Source organism: Uloborus diversus, unplaced genomic scaffold (assembly GCF_026930045.1).
Source record: "Uloborus diversus isolate 005 unplaced genomic scaffold, Udiv.v.3.1 scaffold_1041, whole genome shotgun sequence".
Lineage (NCBI taxonomy): Eukaryota > Metazoa > Arthropoda > Arachnida > Araneae > Uloboridae > Uloborus > Uloborus diversus.
This window is the reverse complement of record NW_026557701.1, coordinates 1-18,021: the sequence shown is the minus strand read 5'-3', so window position 1 is coordinate 18,021 and position 18,021 is coordinate 1. Positions and strand designations below refer to the sequence as shown.

The 18,021-nt window shown below is 32.4% G+C and overlaps 1 protein-coding gene across 1 annotated transcript; it reads left to right on the top strand.

Moving 5' to 3' along the window:
* Positions 1-4,030: 4,030 nt before the first annotated feature.
* Positions 4,031-17,740, top strand: LOC129232074 (fibrillin-1-like; the record flags this gene model as incomplete). Its single annotated transcript, XM_054866310.1, has 4 exons — positions 4,031-4,130; positions 9,329-9,439; positions 12,146-12,271; positions 17,609-17,740. Coding segments are annotated over exons 1-4 (469 nt in total), but the record flags the coding sequence as incomplete, so codon positions are not given.
* Positions 17,741-18,021: the final 281 nt, after the last annotated feature.

Below are 18,021 nucleotides of genomic sequence, written 5' to 3'. Positions count from 1 at the left end.
TATGAACACCTGGAGCAGGTTTGGAGACTTACAAAGGCTCCCCCCTTAAAAAAAAATATAAAAAAAATCAAAACCGATCTTTTACTTATAGGGGTTTATTCTAGAATTTTTTTACTTATTTTTTGTCATAAAACCAGGGTAAAGGACTCTCTTCTATGAATCCCATGGCCGAAAATATTGGAAGCATCGCATGTTGCATAGTCAGCATTGCAGATCTTCAGCAAAGAACCTTATCCGTATTACTCAACTTAAATTCATAGATATAATTAAGATTTTTAAAAAAAAAAGAACTTTAGTATGGTTATAATGTACCATTATGTATATATTTATATTTCTTCGAACTCAACGACCCTATAGACCAGTGCCAATAGCTTTGAAAATGGTAAAAAGTCGAAAAAATTTAGAACAGGATAAAACCAGTTAGAAAGGTAAGAAAATCTAATAACATTAATAGGAAAAATAAATTACGGGCGAGCTGAGTTCGGGAAGGGGGGTGTAGGGGGGTTTAAGGGGGGGAAAACGGTTTATCACGATTTCCGGAAAAACTAAGAGTCTTATCGAAAAAAACTAAATTGCAAAGTTGTTGGTAATAAAAAGATCTACAACTTTTGCATTTGCACTTTTTTTCTATAACCTCAAAATATATGCGAAAAATTCAAAAAACCGACTTTTTGGTTTTTTATTTTTATCTCCCACAAAAAAAATTTTTTTTTCACTAAATTTAATTAAAAGTTACCTTATTATGTCCCAAATACACTGTAATTTTTTGGATTTAAAATATTTATTTTTTCTCCTCATTTTGATTCAGTAGTAAAAAACCATCAGAATTTTCAATCAAAAATTCTCACGTCAAAATATCTGATTTTTTTAAAAAATTGGAGCAAGTTTTTTTCGTTGGAATCTCTACTTTTTGATGATACAAAAAACAATATACCATACTATAGAAATTTTTCGCAAAAAATGAAGAAAATCAAAAAACTCGTATTTGAAAAAAAAAAAAAAAAAAGTCATAACTATGTAAAAATTTTAAGCTCCTTATTAAAATGTACACTTTAATTACTCGAAAAATGAAATTTTTCATGTTACATTGACACAAACTGAAAATAAAAATATATTAAAATAATTAAAAATCAAGCTACAGCATGCATTTGTTTTATATCCTTCTCATCCACCATTAGACGGTGACTGCAGTGTCCCCTATAGTTTTTTGGAGTTACGAATAGCAAGCTACACTGTAGGATGGGATAAATGAGTAATTTCCGCAATTTCGAACTGTGTAACCTTGAATATTATGAAAAATAATCAGTTTTCCAATTGTGTTTGCTGTTAATTATTGTGTTTGCTGTTAATTTAATAAATAGCTTAAAATTTTACATAGTGATGATTTTTTTTTTCAAATTCGAGTTTTTTTGATTTTCTTCATTTTTTGCGAAAAGTTTCCATAGTATTGTGTAATGTTTTTTATACCATCAAAAAGTAGAGATTCCAACGAAAAAAACTTGCTCCGATTTTTTAAAAAAATCAGATATTTTGACGTGAGAATTTTTGATTGAAAATTCTGATGGTTTTTTACTACTGAATCAAAATAAGGAGAAAAAATAAATATTTTAAATCCAAAAAATTACAGTGTATTTGGGACATAATAAGGTAACTTTTCATTAAATGTAGTGAAAAAAAAATATTTTTTTGTGGGAGATAAAAATAAAAAACCAAAAAGTCGGTTTTTTTGAATTTTTCGCATATATTTTGAGGTTATAGAAAAAAAGTGCAAATGCAAAAGTTGTAGATCTTTTTATTACCAACAACTTTGCAATTTAGTTTTTTTCGATAGGACTCTTAGTTTTTCCGGAAATCGTGATAAACCGTTCCCCCCCCCCCCTTAAACCCCCTACACCCCCCTTCCCGAACTCAGCTCGCCCGTAATTTATTTTTCCTATTAATGTTATTAGATTTTCTTACCTTTCGAACTGGTTTTATCCTGTTCTAAATTTTTTTGGTCTCAAACATTATTGGCACTGGCCTACTATTGGTATCACCGGATAACAATGGGGAATAATACACCGGGTGGTGCGATTTATAGATGCACCGATCCTATTGATTTATCACTTTATCAAAAAGTGATAAACAACAGGAGCGGTCCTGTTTCAAAATTTTCCATGGAAGTGTAATCACAAAGGATACGCAATTAATGCCTATTATAGGGAAAAATACATAAATTAATGTATACTTTCATGATGTTTTAAAAATATTCGGGGGAGAAGGGCAATTAATCTGTCTTCTAATCTTTACAAACTAAGGGCCTGAACTTATTGTTTCACTTACGTTTGCTTTATGTGTTTGATATAAAAACCTTTTTGTCTTACAACTTATCAGAAATCATAAAGTGACAGATCAAGTAGTTTCAAAGGGTAAATCAAACTTTACTTGTGTAAATAGTAACCTGATTTAAAAACTCAATTTTTATACTTATTTGATTTTTGTAAAATCTGTCACTTCTAGCTAACAAATGCTAAAAATCAGTTAATCTTTAAAAAAGAAAATAAACGAATTTAAGAAGAAAAATGCAAAACTTATCAACAAGTGACTCATATTAAAGCTCTCGAGTTGAACATGTCTATCTTTTTTTCCCCACATTTTCCGAGATTTAGGGAAAAATGTTATAAAATTTACTGATGTATACTCTCAAGAAAACAAGTGCGATCTATCACAGATTTCTTTGTTGTAATATTTTTTATAACTTTATTCTTAAGTATGAGATAAAACAGTTACGAAGGTAATAATCTGGAAAAACATTTTTTTTTTTGAAATATAAATATATATGCATGTTTCAGAATAGATGCATTATTTTCAGCATAAAACAAAAATAGTAAATCAAAGGTGACTGCAAATTGGCACCGTTTGGCTTCGACGATATTTTTTTCTTTTTTTTTGAATTTGGCGGCAGAAATTGGTCTAATGGGTCAATAGTAAGGCATTGACGGAACATTGATGACGTTTCCTCATTAGAATTCTATTTTGAACCTTTGGCAAAATTTCTATCGACAATCTATGTAAAACAATTTATTTCATCAGTTCGGAACAAAGTTGAAGGTGCAAAGAATTCAAAGGTCCCATTTCTTACTCAATAGCCCTTTTGTACTTGACTTTTTGCTGATACTCGTACATTATATTTGATCAATTCATTTTTTTTTTTGCAGCCATTGAAGATCAGTGTACAGTTCTAAAATTCAGAGGCAACTGCAGCCTGGAACACGAAACATGCTCTAATGGAAAATGTACCTGTGAAGAAAATTACATTTACTCAACCTCTAAGACAGCCTGTGAACGTAAGTGGATTACACTAATACAAATTTGAACTGAGCAGTCCTAGAAAATCAGGTTTGTGTCGGAAATTAGAACATAGTATGTAGTCTACACAGATTTGTTATATCTGATTGTTATGAAAATCGCTTTACCGTTTTCGGGACAATTTTCTGTCAATTATAGATTAAGAGTTCATTGGCGACATGAACTTAGGCGGTGGTTCAAACTAATAGAAAATGTAAGTTAGGTGGATTTTTTTTCTTAAATTTAATGCTTGCAGTAGTATAATTCTACAACATAAAAATTTACTTACGGAGCTAATTCTAAAAGTTTTCAGTTAAATGTTTAAGTCCTCTCCTCTCATACTTATTTAGATAAAGTAAGCAAAGTAGCTGAATATTAATATCCCAATGTAATTTAAAGACACTAAATAAGCAAAAAAGCTATTTAGATTACTACAAGCTTGCTCATTACATTCATACATACAGAAATCATTTAAGAAACAGCATTCTTAAATTAAAATATAAATATGTCTAAGAAACACCAAATTTACTCAATGTTAACATTTTCCGGTGATTTACTGGACATATTCGGTCTTTGCCAATCGTTTTGCTATGCGTACTTGCGTGTGCGATAAAAAGAGCGAGATTTTCAATAAATTATACCCACATGAGCTTCATGATTTCAATTTTTAGCTGACTTTTGTGGAAAGAAGAGAAACAAGAATATGTGTGCAGAGAATGAAGAATGCTTAGATCTTGGAGGTGGAAAAATAAGTTGTGTTTGTAAAGATGGATTTTATGCATTAAAAGGTGTTTGCAAAGAAGGTATGTTTTGCTCAAAACAAATGCATAATGAACATTCAATAGAATTATATTGTTCAACATCTGTACTAGGCTACATAAATTTAATAAAAAGTTATGGGCACATAACCAGTAATGGGCAAATTCGTCTTGTTATGTCAATATTAAGTTTGTAATCGACATTCTAGGAGCACAATCAGTTAATTATATAGTAAAAAAAGGGTATTTTTCAAGAACGCCGCTACCACATTATTTCAAAACAAAATTTTTTATTTACATTTGCAAGAAATGTTCGTTAAGATAAAAATGCATCTTTCTTAGCACTTACGATTGTGAAGGGTTGTGTCTAAAGGGCATGATATTGATGTTTCTTAACAGATAGCATTTTTATTGGTACGATCTCATTCCAAAGCTTTCTTTATCATAAGGTATATATATTTGCCATTACTTAAAATACTTAAGAGCATTTCAAGCTTATGTGTCCGTAACTATTCAAGTAAAATTAGGTAATTTAGTTATTACCAAAACTGATTCTTTTGACATTCTTACTTAAAACTAGTAGTTAGAATTGATGATAAAACACGAACTGTATTTGCCAAATGATAACCATGCAATGCAGTTGTAGAATAGTTCTATTTATTTTTGTTGCAGTTGTTCAGATGGACCTTTAAAAGCGATTAATCCGCTGCCCCTTTTTTAAATTTAATGTTGCTATAATTGATAACTTGAAATTAGATTATACAGTAAGAAAAATAAGTATTTTAATATGGTTGAATACTTTTTTGGATGTTTACTGCCAAAAATTTAACTGCCATGATGCACTGTGGAAACAGTTCAGGAACGTTCTTGGAAAATAATGGGCAGCTAATGTGCCCAATTTCTGTTAGTAACATTAACGTTTATCACTAAAATTTAGTAACCTTCCTGAAATTATTCTAAAACCTTTCAGAAAAATTCAGAAATATCCTCGGTTAAAGCCAGTCATGTCTCTAAACCTTCATAAAAAAAAAACTGGCAGAACTCCTAAAAATATTATTGTAATCGCAGCCACAGCTAATACAGCTGTCAAGTTCTAAGCATCTCCCTTGCCTACAAAGCTACAGAATAATAATTCGCTCGCATAGAGGGCTTAATGGACCTGGAACCGATACAGTTAATAAATGCTCTAACTTAATTTTTAAACTGGGAGCTAAAGGTATTTTTCACAACTCTAAGTAGTCTGCATTCAAGGGCTTTGTAGCAATTCAGGAAACTTTTTGACACTTTATTGTTTTTTTTTTTTTTACTGTGAATATAACTAAGCGAGTGGGACCATAACTGGTCAAACCAGTGAATCTAAATTTATGTCAAAAATACATATAAATCATAAATGAAAACTAATGAACATTTCGCAGGTATACAAGTGAATGTTTAAGTTCTAACACCGTGAGAATTACTTAGAACTGCTAATAACCACTTCAACAAAAGTTCAAAATTAAAAAACCCTTAACCGGGCCCATAACTACTCATTTACTTTATAAAAGAAAATCCCAAGGACTTCTCAGATTATTGAAGGGCAACGTTCCTACACTTCTAGGGCTTCCACAAATGTCCTGTGAAAACAAAGCATGTTTGCAAAACGAATCGCTAAAAGTTCCATGAATACAGAATCCTCACTGTTGTCAGAAACATTTTAGATACCAATGTGAAAATATATTCAGCTCCATTATTAGGTGTTTCGCCTTTAGCTTAGTTACGACCGGTACAGATTGATTGAGTTCCAAATGAGGGCAAAATTCAGTCTCAGGATATTGCAGTTTTGGAGGAATAGCTAAAAATAATCTGTTTGGTATTTGCTTGTAATTCTGCCTCAACTTCGGTCATTGTTGCTTTAAGAACTTTCATGGTAAGTCAGAAAGTAGCCGAGCTGATATCATAAACATATTCTGTTTTCTCTGACGGTTCCTGATTTATTTTAGAAACGTGAATGGCTACTGTTGGGAAGGTTTCTGATTTCTTGAGAACAATTCCTGGCTAACTTCATTAAGATTACGAATTTTTAGAGGTGCACTGTAAAAACGATTCAGAAATGTTCCTGGAAAATAATAAGCAGCTGATGTGCTCAATTTCAGCCAGTAACATATCTCGCAAAAACCAGGAATGTTTTCCGCCAAAATTCAGTAACCTTCTTGAAATTATCTTGAAAAGTCGAGAGATCTTCCCTCTTAAAGCCAGTCGTGTCTCTAGAACTTCATAGTAATCTTAGATAAGGATTATATAACAGCTCCATAACCAGTACTACAATCACCGCCAAAGCTAAGCCAGAATCGCACGTCTGTATTAAGCATCTTGATTGCAATTCTTGCAAAGCTACGTAGTCCAAAGACTTAGTCAAGGCGAGCCGTAACTGAATTAAAGTTGATACACCTTATAAATACTCTCAGTTAATCTTTAAACTGGGAGCTATACGTATTTTTTACAACAGACAGAAGTCTGCATTCCTGCAAACTTGTAGAAATTCAGGAAACTTTCTGTTAGTTGTACTTGATATTTCCAAGAAGTGGATATAAACCATTGAAATTCCGAAACGTTACACGGAAATACTCAGTAACGTCTCGGATTTTTTTCAGTGGAAACTGTTCGTTTCCAAATATGTTACTCGCAAAAACTAGACACATTAGCTGCTCATTATTTTACTGGAGCGATTTGGATGTTTTTTTTTTTTAGTGTGGTAAAGGCCGCCGAGAGGACCTACTTTTTTCTTTTTGAGGATACCTACTTTTGCAGCTGTACGCTTCAATTACTCAAAATAGAAAACTATTGAAGAATATTAATGAGATTTAAGAGACATAATTTAGAAAGATATTGCAACAGTAAGACATCTAAGCCTGAGAATAATAGTAAGATATTCTACTATAGCCCTAAAGCGACAATATATTTTTTGTGAAAAAAAGGAGAAACTTCTTTTTATATAATGTTAAGCAATTGACAGAACTATCTCGTTCTAAGTACAAAAATTGTTTAGCAAAATTTGAAAACTTTAATAATTTTTTCCAATTTAAAAAATCAACTTAACATCGGTTGAATTATACTTGATTACAGTTAAACAAAGAAAATAAGTTTAAAAAGAGGACACTACAGGAATTAAGAGTCTGAATTGACTGAAAATCTCTTTATTTATTGCTTTAATAATTTATCACTTCAGCGGAGAAAGTAAGTGAAAAGACACCCTCCTTATTAGCAATAAAATATTTACAAGATCAAGCGGAACTTCGCTCAAGAATACTTGTAAACAATTATTAAGTGACAAGCAAATATGAAACAGTTATTTACTTTACGCAAATAATGCAGTTTTTCTCTAATTAGAGATCATTAGTCCGGATCAGTAATAGAAGAGCTAATTTAATAAACTTAGACAAATGAATTCAATAATTAAAAAAAATCTGATAGCTGAATTTTGTTTAGCTCACCTGCAAGGGTCCGAAGACCTGATACCGTTCATTTCATTATGTGAGGTGAAAGCTTCGGAAAGACATGAGCTCGTTGCGGCGCTCTCTGAATGCTGTAAAGACCAACTTTTAATTTTCATGTAATAGTACTGTATGTACACTTTCTCTTCAAATTGTGGGGTACACTCATAGACCACACAATCCAACATTGTCCCCGAGCCTAGTGGTCATTATAGCTTACACTGTTAAAAAATTCCGAAACGTTACTCAGTATTTCCGTGTAACGTTCCGGGATTTCAGTGGTTTTTATCTACTTCCTGAAAAAATCAAGTATCATTGTCAAAAAGTTTAATAAATTGCTACACGTTGCACGAATGCAGACTTCTCACTTGTGCCAAGCTATTACATTATACCAACATAAGTTTACACTAACGTTCCAGAGACACGATTGGCTTTGAGTAAGAAGATTTCTGAATATTTTGGGAGGTTTCCAGGATAATTTCAGGAAGGTTACTGAATTCTAGTTCAAAACGTTCCTGACTTTTGCAAGATATGTTAGTGGCAGAAATTGGGCGCATCAGCTGCCCATTATTTTCCAGGAACGTTTCTGAATCGTTTTTATAGTGTAGAGGTAAAAGTTACCATCACAAAGATTCGTGTATTCAATCCCGCCACGGACGCATCGCTCTCTCAAATCGAGTCTACATTCATACGGCACACATTGGTGACAGAGAAGACATGGGCGTCAGTGATGTGTCAGTGGAGGAGTTTGAACCGTTGAGCTTTCACTGTAAAAAAATTCCAAAACGTTACTGAGTATTTCCGTGTAACGCTTCGGGATTTCAATGGATTTTATCCACTTCCTGGAAAAGTCAAGTATTACTGTCGAAAAGTTTTCTGGCTTGCTACAAGTTGCACGAATGCAGACTTCTCACTGTTGCGAAAATTATTTTTAGCTTCCAGTTTTAAGATTAACTGAGCGTATTTATAAAGAGTATCGGCTTCTGTTAGGTTACTGCCCGTCCATGCTGATTAAATGCCCAGATTTCTAAAGGGAGCGAATAAGTATGGAGCACGTTGCTTTGCAAGAATCACGTGCAAGTAATATTCTGGATTGCAAATTAGGCTTAGCTTTGGTTGTGTTTGCTTAGGGTAATAATAAAAACCTTCCTTAATAAAAATGTTCCAGAAGCACGACTGTCTTCAAACGGGAAGATTTCGGAATTTTTCCGGAAGCCTCCGGTATGATTTCAGGAAGGTTACATAATTTTAGCGAAAAACGTTCCTGGTTTTTGCGAGATATGTTACTGGCAGAAAATGGGCACATCAGCTGTCTATTATTTTCCATGAACGTTTCTGAATCGTTTTTACAGTGTTGTAATGGTAACCCAGTGCTTTAATCTTGAACCCAAAGGGACCTCAAGACACTTGGGTAAAGTTGGGTTATGTGGTCTCTGAGCGTTCGCCGAAGCATAATGCATCTCAGAAATTACATACAACACAAACTTGAATTTTAGGTTAATTCTAGCTATAATTTTACTTAAAAAGCTAAGAAATACGAAGAAAAACAATTTTTTTAGCCTTGGAGCTCAGATATTTTCACCATTGCTGTTATAATGTATTTGAACTATATTTAAAGACATAAAAGGTAATGAGTTTATTTAAATCCAATTAACCGGAGTTCTGTTTTCCCATTATCATCTCCCAGAAGCATATCTAATTTAAATACTGGATTTTCCCATTTTTTCTTTCCTTACTGATTTAATAACACATACAAAATAAATTTCTTTACAGTGGATCGATGTGCTCCTATTGTGAGCAATTGCTCGCAAATGTGCAAGCGAAGCACTGGAGAATGTTCCTGTTCAACCGGCTTCAAACTCAATGACGATAAGCAGACATGCAGTAAGTTTAAAGAAATGTTCACCTATCCCTAAAAAAATCTCAGTATCTCATTTGTTAAGGTTACCGTTCCGTAAGTTTTGGTTACGGTAACGTGGTAGCATAGCGCGACTGAGGACAGCAACTTTAGCATTAGAAAAACTGAAAATTACCGCTGCCTTGATTTTTGGTGAATTCCGTGAAATCGTCTCCTTGAGTAAGTCTACTTGCCTCACGCATCCTCTCCAGTGACTAAGCAAAAACTGAGTAAATAAGAATTTCAGTGATGTTATCACTTAACAATAAAATATAAAGTAAATCAAACAAGCTAAAAAATGAGAAATACAACATATAAATTAAATTTCAATTCATCCCTTTAGTTAGACTGGTGGGCATTGGGCGGTATTTCACATTCAGAATTTCATCCGATCTTCCATCGTTGCTATGTTTTTACTGTAACATAGCTCGTGAACGCCTCTATCCCCTCTCGTGTTTCAAACTTTACGGTTCAATATTTGCACTGTTAAAAGGCTAATGACTATATGATTAAGAAAACATTTAAATAGGATTATACTGTAAAGGAGTCAGACAGGTACACCACAGTTATTTCTTATTCGATTTATTGAACAGCAAACTAAGAGTGGCCACACAACCCCGCCCTCTCCGGTTTTCTTATGTTATCTCAATTGGGAGGCCATTTCGACAACAAGCTAAAAAATGAGAAATACAACATATAAATTAAATTTCAATTCATCCCTTTAGTTAGACTGGTGGGCATTGGGCGGTATTTCACATTCAGAATTTCATCCGATCTTCCATCGTTGCTATGTTTTTACTGTAACATAGCTCGTGAACGCCTCTATCCCCTCTCGTGTTTCAAACTTTACGGTTCAATATTTGCACTGTTAAAAGGCTAATGACTATATGATTAAGAAAACATTTAAATAGGATTATACTGTAAAGGAGTCAGACAGGTACACCACAGTTATTTCTTATTCGATTTATTGAACAGCAAACTAAGAGTGGCCACACAACCCCGCCCTCTCCGGTTTTCTTATGTTATCTCAATTGGGAGGCCATTTCGTACACTAAAGGAGTTTTTAATGTCATTTAAAAGCCTATTTTAACTATTGGGTTGGTTATTTGGAATTTTGCTGGAATTTTCAATACTTCTGGAAGGCCAGTTTCTTGATTAAATGTTTTTTTTTTAAAACTTTTTAATGGAATTTTTCGAAGGCTTTGGTACGAGACTTTTAAAAACCCGCAACCACTACCGTAACTACGCTGAACTTTAAGTTATTTTGATTAATTAAATTTATTTTAAATATTCTTAAAATCTGGCGGTAAGTTTTTCAGGTTTAAAAAATATATATGTAAGAAATAATACACCAAGTAAAAATTTCTCTTTCTGTTAATGCTAATTATTAGCGACTATGAAAGTACAGTTCATCGCCAAACAAAAAAGCCTGTTAATTTTTATGTTTTTAACTATAGTAGGCTGGATGGCGTGGCGTTCTGACCGGTGGTCAAAGTGGCCAGTCGGTGGATTTTCGAGAGACAGAAAGTCGGCAATGCCCATGTCGTATGATTACGAGGCATGCAAAAGACCCCTTGGAAAAAATCAAATCCATAATGCAGTTTCACGTCAAAGAACACCTAGATTCTTCCGTCTGGTAGGAAATTGGTCTTTGAAAGTCTCATTCAGATAAAAGTCTGCATGTCATGTTAAGGGATCGCACTAGATCTGCCTAAGGCTTTAAAAGCCTCGGAAATTAGCAGCTTCACTGGAAAGAAAAAAAGTTTAATGCAGTAATCCCTTGTTATATCGTGCTTGTCAAAATTCACTTATTAATAAAAAGTGTGCTAACAAAAAAGTTTGTCAACATCTTAAAACGACTTTCTTAATAAGAAGTGCGAAAAAAATCAGTAATTGTTTTATTTAAGTTAAAGGAATTAAATATGTTTCTTTTGTCTTTTGGAAAAATAGGAGATCAAAGTTGCACACAAGTTTATATTAATATGAAACAAATTAGTTTTGCTCTTTGAGTAAAAAAAGGGATAAAACTACTTTTTTGAGTATTACAATTACTTTATGTGTCTGAAATTTAAAGCAAAATTTTATTTATATTTTATTTTTAGGGAGGCAATAAAATAGCTTGATATTCTAGATAAGCGGGCATGATGCGGCATGATATAATAAGAAGTTTCTACATTCCTATTTCCTAAATTTTTTAATTTGAATTAAATGAAGAATAAGTTCTACTGAAAATAATTCTAAGAAACTACAAAAAACAACCAAAGTTTTTTTTTTTTTTTTTTTTTGACTCGGTACGAATGCCGCTGAAATTGTTGTCATTTTACCTTCTTGTTTTCCACACTGTTAAAAATTCAGGAAGATTTTCTGGTAATTGTTACTGTAAAATTGCATCCCTGACGCATCGCTAATTTTTACGGTAGTTTATACCGGAGAAATAAGCGATCCCAGCGCCAATTAGTTGCTGCGACCTACCGAGGATACCGTAAAATTTTACAGTAACATTTGATTTTTACGGTAATAGTTACTGGCAACATGGATACCAGTAACAATTACCGTAAATTTTCCGGAAAATTTTTAACAGTGCATGTAAAGATACTGTATTTCTCTAATACTTATAATGTTTATATCTGAAATAATTTATATTAGCCAATTTAAAAAAGTACAATTTAAAAAGAAAAAAATGCGTTTTTTAGGTATTATGGATGAAGAAAACTCCTGTGCAAAAGATTGTGGACCTGGCGTATGCATCAAAGTAAACAATAAAGAAAAATGTATTTGCCCACAGAACACACACTCTGCAATCAATGGAACCTGTTTAGGTAAATCTGAATCTAATATTGCTGTTTAAAGCTTTATAAGTATTACTAGCTGCGTGCCCGGCGTTGCACGGGCTACTTAAAAAATAAAAGAGATGTCCAATTGATGTTTTTTGTATTACTCTGACATCAGTTTCTAAAGCGCTAAGGAGTAAATAAATAAGCGTAATGCAAGGTTTGCAACACTGTAAAAAAAATCTGAAACGTTACTGAGTATTTCCGTGTAACGTTTCGGGATTTTAATGGTTTTTATACACTTCCTGGAAATATCAAGTATCATTGTCAAAAAGTTTCCTGAATTGCGACAAGTCGCACGAATGCAGACTTTTCACTGTTGTGAAAAATAGTTTTAGCTCCCAGTTTAAAGATGATTTGAGCGTATTTAAATAGTCTGTCGGTTTCGCCTCGAATACGGCCCGTTCAGACTGATTAAACTCCCAAAGGTAGTAACGAAGTCTATGGAGTGCTTGCTTTACAAGAATTGCAGGCGAGTAAAATTCATGATACTTGCTTGCAATTCTTTCTTATCTTTGGCAATGTTTGCATTACTGCAATTGAAATTTTCTTGACAAATCAGGAAGTTACCAAGTTGCTATATTATGCATATCAATGTGTATTTTAAAGTCCCAGAGACACGACTGGCTTTAAACGGGAAGATTTCAGATTTTTTCAGGAAGCTTCCAGGATAATTTCAGGAGGGTTAATGAATTTTAGCGGAAAAAGTTCCTAATTTTAACAAGATACGTTACTGACAGAAATTGGGCACATCAGCTGCCTAATATTTTCCAGGAATGTTTCTGAATCGTTTTTACAGTGAAAACACCAGTAGAGCACATTTTTGGCACAAATCTCTTTAACGTTAATCATAGTTTTCAATGATACAAGTTATGAGCATTTTCAATTAGCACAAAAGATGAAAATATATGCATTATCAACTATAATCTGTGCTCACGTTAAAAGGAATTACATCTGATAGACTATATCTGAAATATTTATGTACAATTACAATCAGCTTTTTACTTAAAATGACACACACTTTATGATTGATTACGTGAAACTAAAGCACCAAGACTAAATAAATACCAATATGCATTAATTTAAGGTCATCAGATTCCAAATTATCTTTAGTTAAAATCCTTAAAAACCGTTTTTTCTGTTCAACTCTGTTTCACTTAAAGAAATCCAAACACTCTTAATTTAACATGTCCTTTTAACGATACAAACTGTATTTCAAAAATAGAAACAGGAAGGAAAAAGAGAGTTATTACAATTCGAACTCACCCATGTGACGGGAAAAAGTCCAACAGAATAAATATAATTAGTCACACCTCCTAAATGTACCAAAATATGAGGCCGGTGAATGATAAACTTACACTACAATCAATAAACATAGCTAAAGAAACAACTTTCCTATGCTGAAAAAAGTTAAGAACGTTGAATGTAAAAATTAAAAAAAAAAGACGGTAAAATAAAGTCTATATCCGAATAGTGCAACCAATTAAAATAAAAGTTCTAGATGGAAACGTTGTTTTAAGATTTGTACAGCAGCCAAAAAATCTCTTTTAAAAGAATTATTAGAATTTTACTTCCACACCCATATGCAAAATGGCAACAGGAAAAAAATAAAAATTCCTGAATAACGTTATATTAATTAACGTTTTAATTAATATCTCCGCTAATTAGAGTCGCACAATTACGAGATTGGTCCTATTGTATTCTTTGGAAAATTTCGAATTGATCGATATCTGGTTTGACTCTCGATTCGCAGCGGTTCTCAAGAAGATAGATCTTCAGACAGACAGACAGACAGACGCGAACAGATTTTAATATAATAGTGGATAGAAAATGGATTTTTTGGTGTAAGGTATTATCATTAGTCATTTTCTGGGAGTGGAACTAGAGTGCAAAGCCTTATCAGTGGAAATAGGGCAACAATTGTTTTTTTTTTTTTTTTTTTAAATGTTAAACTTGTGCGTAGGGGAGAACCGAGAGGCACGGAAAAGCTGCATTTATATGCTGAAATAAAATTTTTAAAAATATTTCTAGCTTGTCAATGAGATGTAGCAGGGGTATTCCACGGTATTTTTGAGATTTATGTTAAGTCCGTAACGTGACCTTTTTTGCCATAACTTTTTAATTTACCTTTTGATTTGCAAATTATTTTAATTTGAGCTGATGTGTTGGTAGGAAAAGATCAAAATCAAATAATATGCTAATCAAACAGTAAATTAAAAAGTTATGGCTAAAAAGGTCACGTTACGGACTCTATATAAATGTCAAAAATACCTTGGAATGCACCAGCAGCAAGAGTCGATAACTTTTCTAACTACTAGAAAAGCTACACTGTAAAAAGAATTCAGAAACGTTTCTGGAAAATAATAGGCAGATGATGTGCCCACTTTCTGCCAGTAACATATCTCGCAAAAACCAGAAAAGTTTTCGGCTAAAATTCAGTAGCCTTCCTGAAAAATCCAGAAATCTTCCCGATTAAAGCCGTTGTATCTCTGGAAGTTCTGAGTTATCTTGGGTAGGGATAAATTAGAACTTGCTACCTTCCTGATTTATCAAGACAGTACCAAAAGCAGTACTGCAAGCACGGTCAAAGCTAAGCTAGAATTGCAAGTAAGTATTAAGCATCCCATTCGCCTGCAATTCTTGCAAAGCTACGAAGTCCATACTTACTCGCTCCCTTTGAGAGTTTAATCAGCATGGACGAGTCGTAAAGGAAATGAAGCCAATACACGTTATAAATACTCTCAATTAATCTTTAAACTGGGGGCTAAAAATATTTTTTACACCAGAGAAAAGTCTGCAGCCGTGCAACTTGTAGCAATTTAGGAAACTTTTTGTTAGTGATACTTGATATTTCCAGGAAGTGGATAAAAACCACTGAAATCCCGAAAGGTTACACGGAAACAGTCAGTAATGTTTCTGAATTCTTTTTACAGTGTAGAAAGAAATTTTTGCCTTTTTTTTTTCGGCATGTAAATACAGTTTGCACAACCCTCCTAGTGCTTTTCTATGTCTGACGATTTTTAACGAAGAATTGTTTCTGACTTTTTATATTTTTAGTTACTAAAAATATATCGTCCTTTTTTTTCAATATGCCAGTCTCAATAACTTTCAATGAAAATCACAAAGTTGGTAGGTTCTATTTGGTTTCTTGGCACAGGATCCTTGAAAGGCTATGCTGCTTCAAGGCTACTCAAGGAAACTGCTCATAATATTCAAGTATAATAAGTTAAAAAAAATAAAGAAAAAAATCATTTGACAAAATGTGTTTAATAAAGGTAAAACGAGTTACCAATATAAATCGATCGCATTCCTTTCCTCGATTTTTTTTTAATTCTTCAATACATTTAGCTCTTTTTTTTTTTCTCTTTCTTTAAGTTCCTATTTTTAGAGGGACAATCTAATCAAACTTGTTGTCTGTGTTCCACTGATGGAACGATTGTCCCCCTGTTTCTACTCCTGGGAATTCCTTTTCTGATATGCCAGCATTCAAAAACAAATAATGGTAAAAAGTTCGCGATTTTTGTTATTTGATAACTAATCAAGTGAAAAAAAAAAGGTCTCAGACGTCTTAGGAGCAATTATTGTTTTATTATGGCAGGGAAACAGGGACATTAAACATAAAGTTTGTCTTAGTTTTGTTTGATATCAATGTCAAAAATCTGAGCAGCCAAGGTTGATCACTTCAAAATAACAATTATTTTGTCTGATACGCAAATTCGATTTTTTTTTCCTACTGGTATAGTTTTTTCTGACCGATATTTCGTTTGGCCGGCAATGAGAAGTAATGCAAAATCTTTCCATAATACATTTTTTCAGAGGACTTCTCTAAGTAAACATTAAGACACTTAAATTTCGGCAATTTAAAATTAAGAAACACCATTTTTTCCCAGTTGTTCTCAACATTTTTTTTTTTTCAACAATTGCAATTTATTCACTTCTTCTCAAAAACCAAAAATTTTCAAAATGTATAAATGCCATTCAAGGTAAATAGAATATTGTACTTTTAATCTTAAAGTGTGCTGATTGCGAATACTTAGTTGAAATTGCTCCTTGAGTATGAAAACAGTCTCATTCGTAATTTGTTCTTTTTATTTATAAATTATTTTTTATTATCATGTTTTTTAACATTCATTGAGTCTTGGATCCCGTGCCATCACACAATATTTTTAGTTGAATTATGTAAAGTACTTTTTCCCCTTGCATTCGAATGTAATACCCAACTCATAATGAAAACCATTCAGGAGCATTACGTGTGTGAAATCTTTCAAAAAGCCTCGTTAAAATTTTTCTGTCGAGTTTTAGAAGATGAAAGTAAGTTTACTGGTGTTAGGTACGAAGTTAATTTATGATATGAGATATTTTACTTATAGTCATCAAATTTGACCTTGAAGAAAAACTTTTGTTTCTTTTGCGTTACGTGTGTGACCAATAAAAAGTGATCTGCATATTTTGGAAGGTTAAAATCATATCAAAAGGTTTTATTAAAAAAATGGGACATAATTATAGTACAACATCTGTGTTCATGATAATTGATAGTTTTTTTGAAAAAAAAATGATGATCAAGTAACAAAATTACTTTTACATTTATTTCAATCCCGATGCTTTTTTTTTTTTAACTTCGTCTACAAGTTATCAAATAAAGCTAAAACCTAATATAAAAATATTTTAAACTGAAAATTGATGCTAGAATTGAAAAAAGTAGGTATTTCTTCGTTAAAAAATAAAATAAGTTCATGATATATTTATGATTCTATGTAAATTATTTGCATTGAAATACTTTTTCATTTTTTCGATTAAAAATGTTAAATTTTTTTACCATTATAAAAAAACAGTTGCAAATAATAAAAATTGTAAAGTAATCTTAGAATTTTTTAACAAAATTTTTTAGCTGCTATAAGTAATATTTTGATATTATTTCTAGCTGTCGCAGCATTAAACAGTTTAACTATTGACATTTGTGACGCAAGAATCACTTTTAAATTTCTATAAAGGATGTTTATAGTATTTTACATACACTTATTGCATTTTACCGTTCTTAAGATAGCTGTTCAATACATTTAATATCAAAATGCACAGATAATTTCTAAACTATTCTGCAACGTCCAATATTCATTTTTTAAATTAAACGCAATCCTGGTTAACATTGCTTTGGCTTACATTACATTAAATGCCAAATCCTACTTTTAAATAATTTATATTCGAACATGTATTACTATGATAATGTTAGAAAATTAATGCCTTCACTTTTTAACATGATGCAAATAAAACTTAAAACATTTTAAAAAATAACTGTTAATGCTTATAATCTCAATCATACTTTTAAAGACAAATGCACCGCAAACAAGGTTCCAGCTAATATGTGCCCAGGAAAACAATGCCTGCCTAACGAAGAACATGGATTTATATGCAAATGTGAAGGCCTCTACGAACAACATCCGGACGGTTTCCACTGTAAAAGTAAGTTTCCAAGTTACATTTTGAAGCATACATATAAAGAAACATTTTGCTATGCTTCTATACACTAAAAAACGTATGTACGGTTACCAGTATTAATGGGTGCAATGTTACATGAGTTCTAGAGTGTATTATCAAATTTTTAAAAACTCAAATTGTTGGAAGAACCTTGCACTATATCAGGGCTGTCCAACTGCAAAGAGCCCACGGGCCAGAATTCCGGTCACTGATCACCTGGCGGGCCACAGTTTGAAAAATTTGAACAATAAGCTCTTACCTCTTAT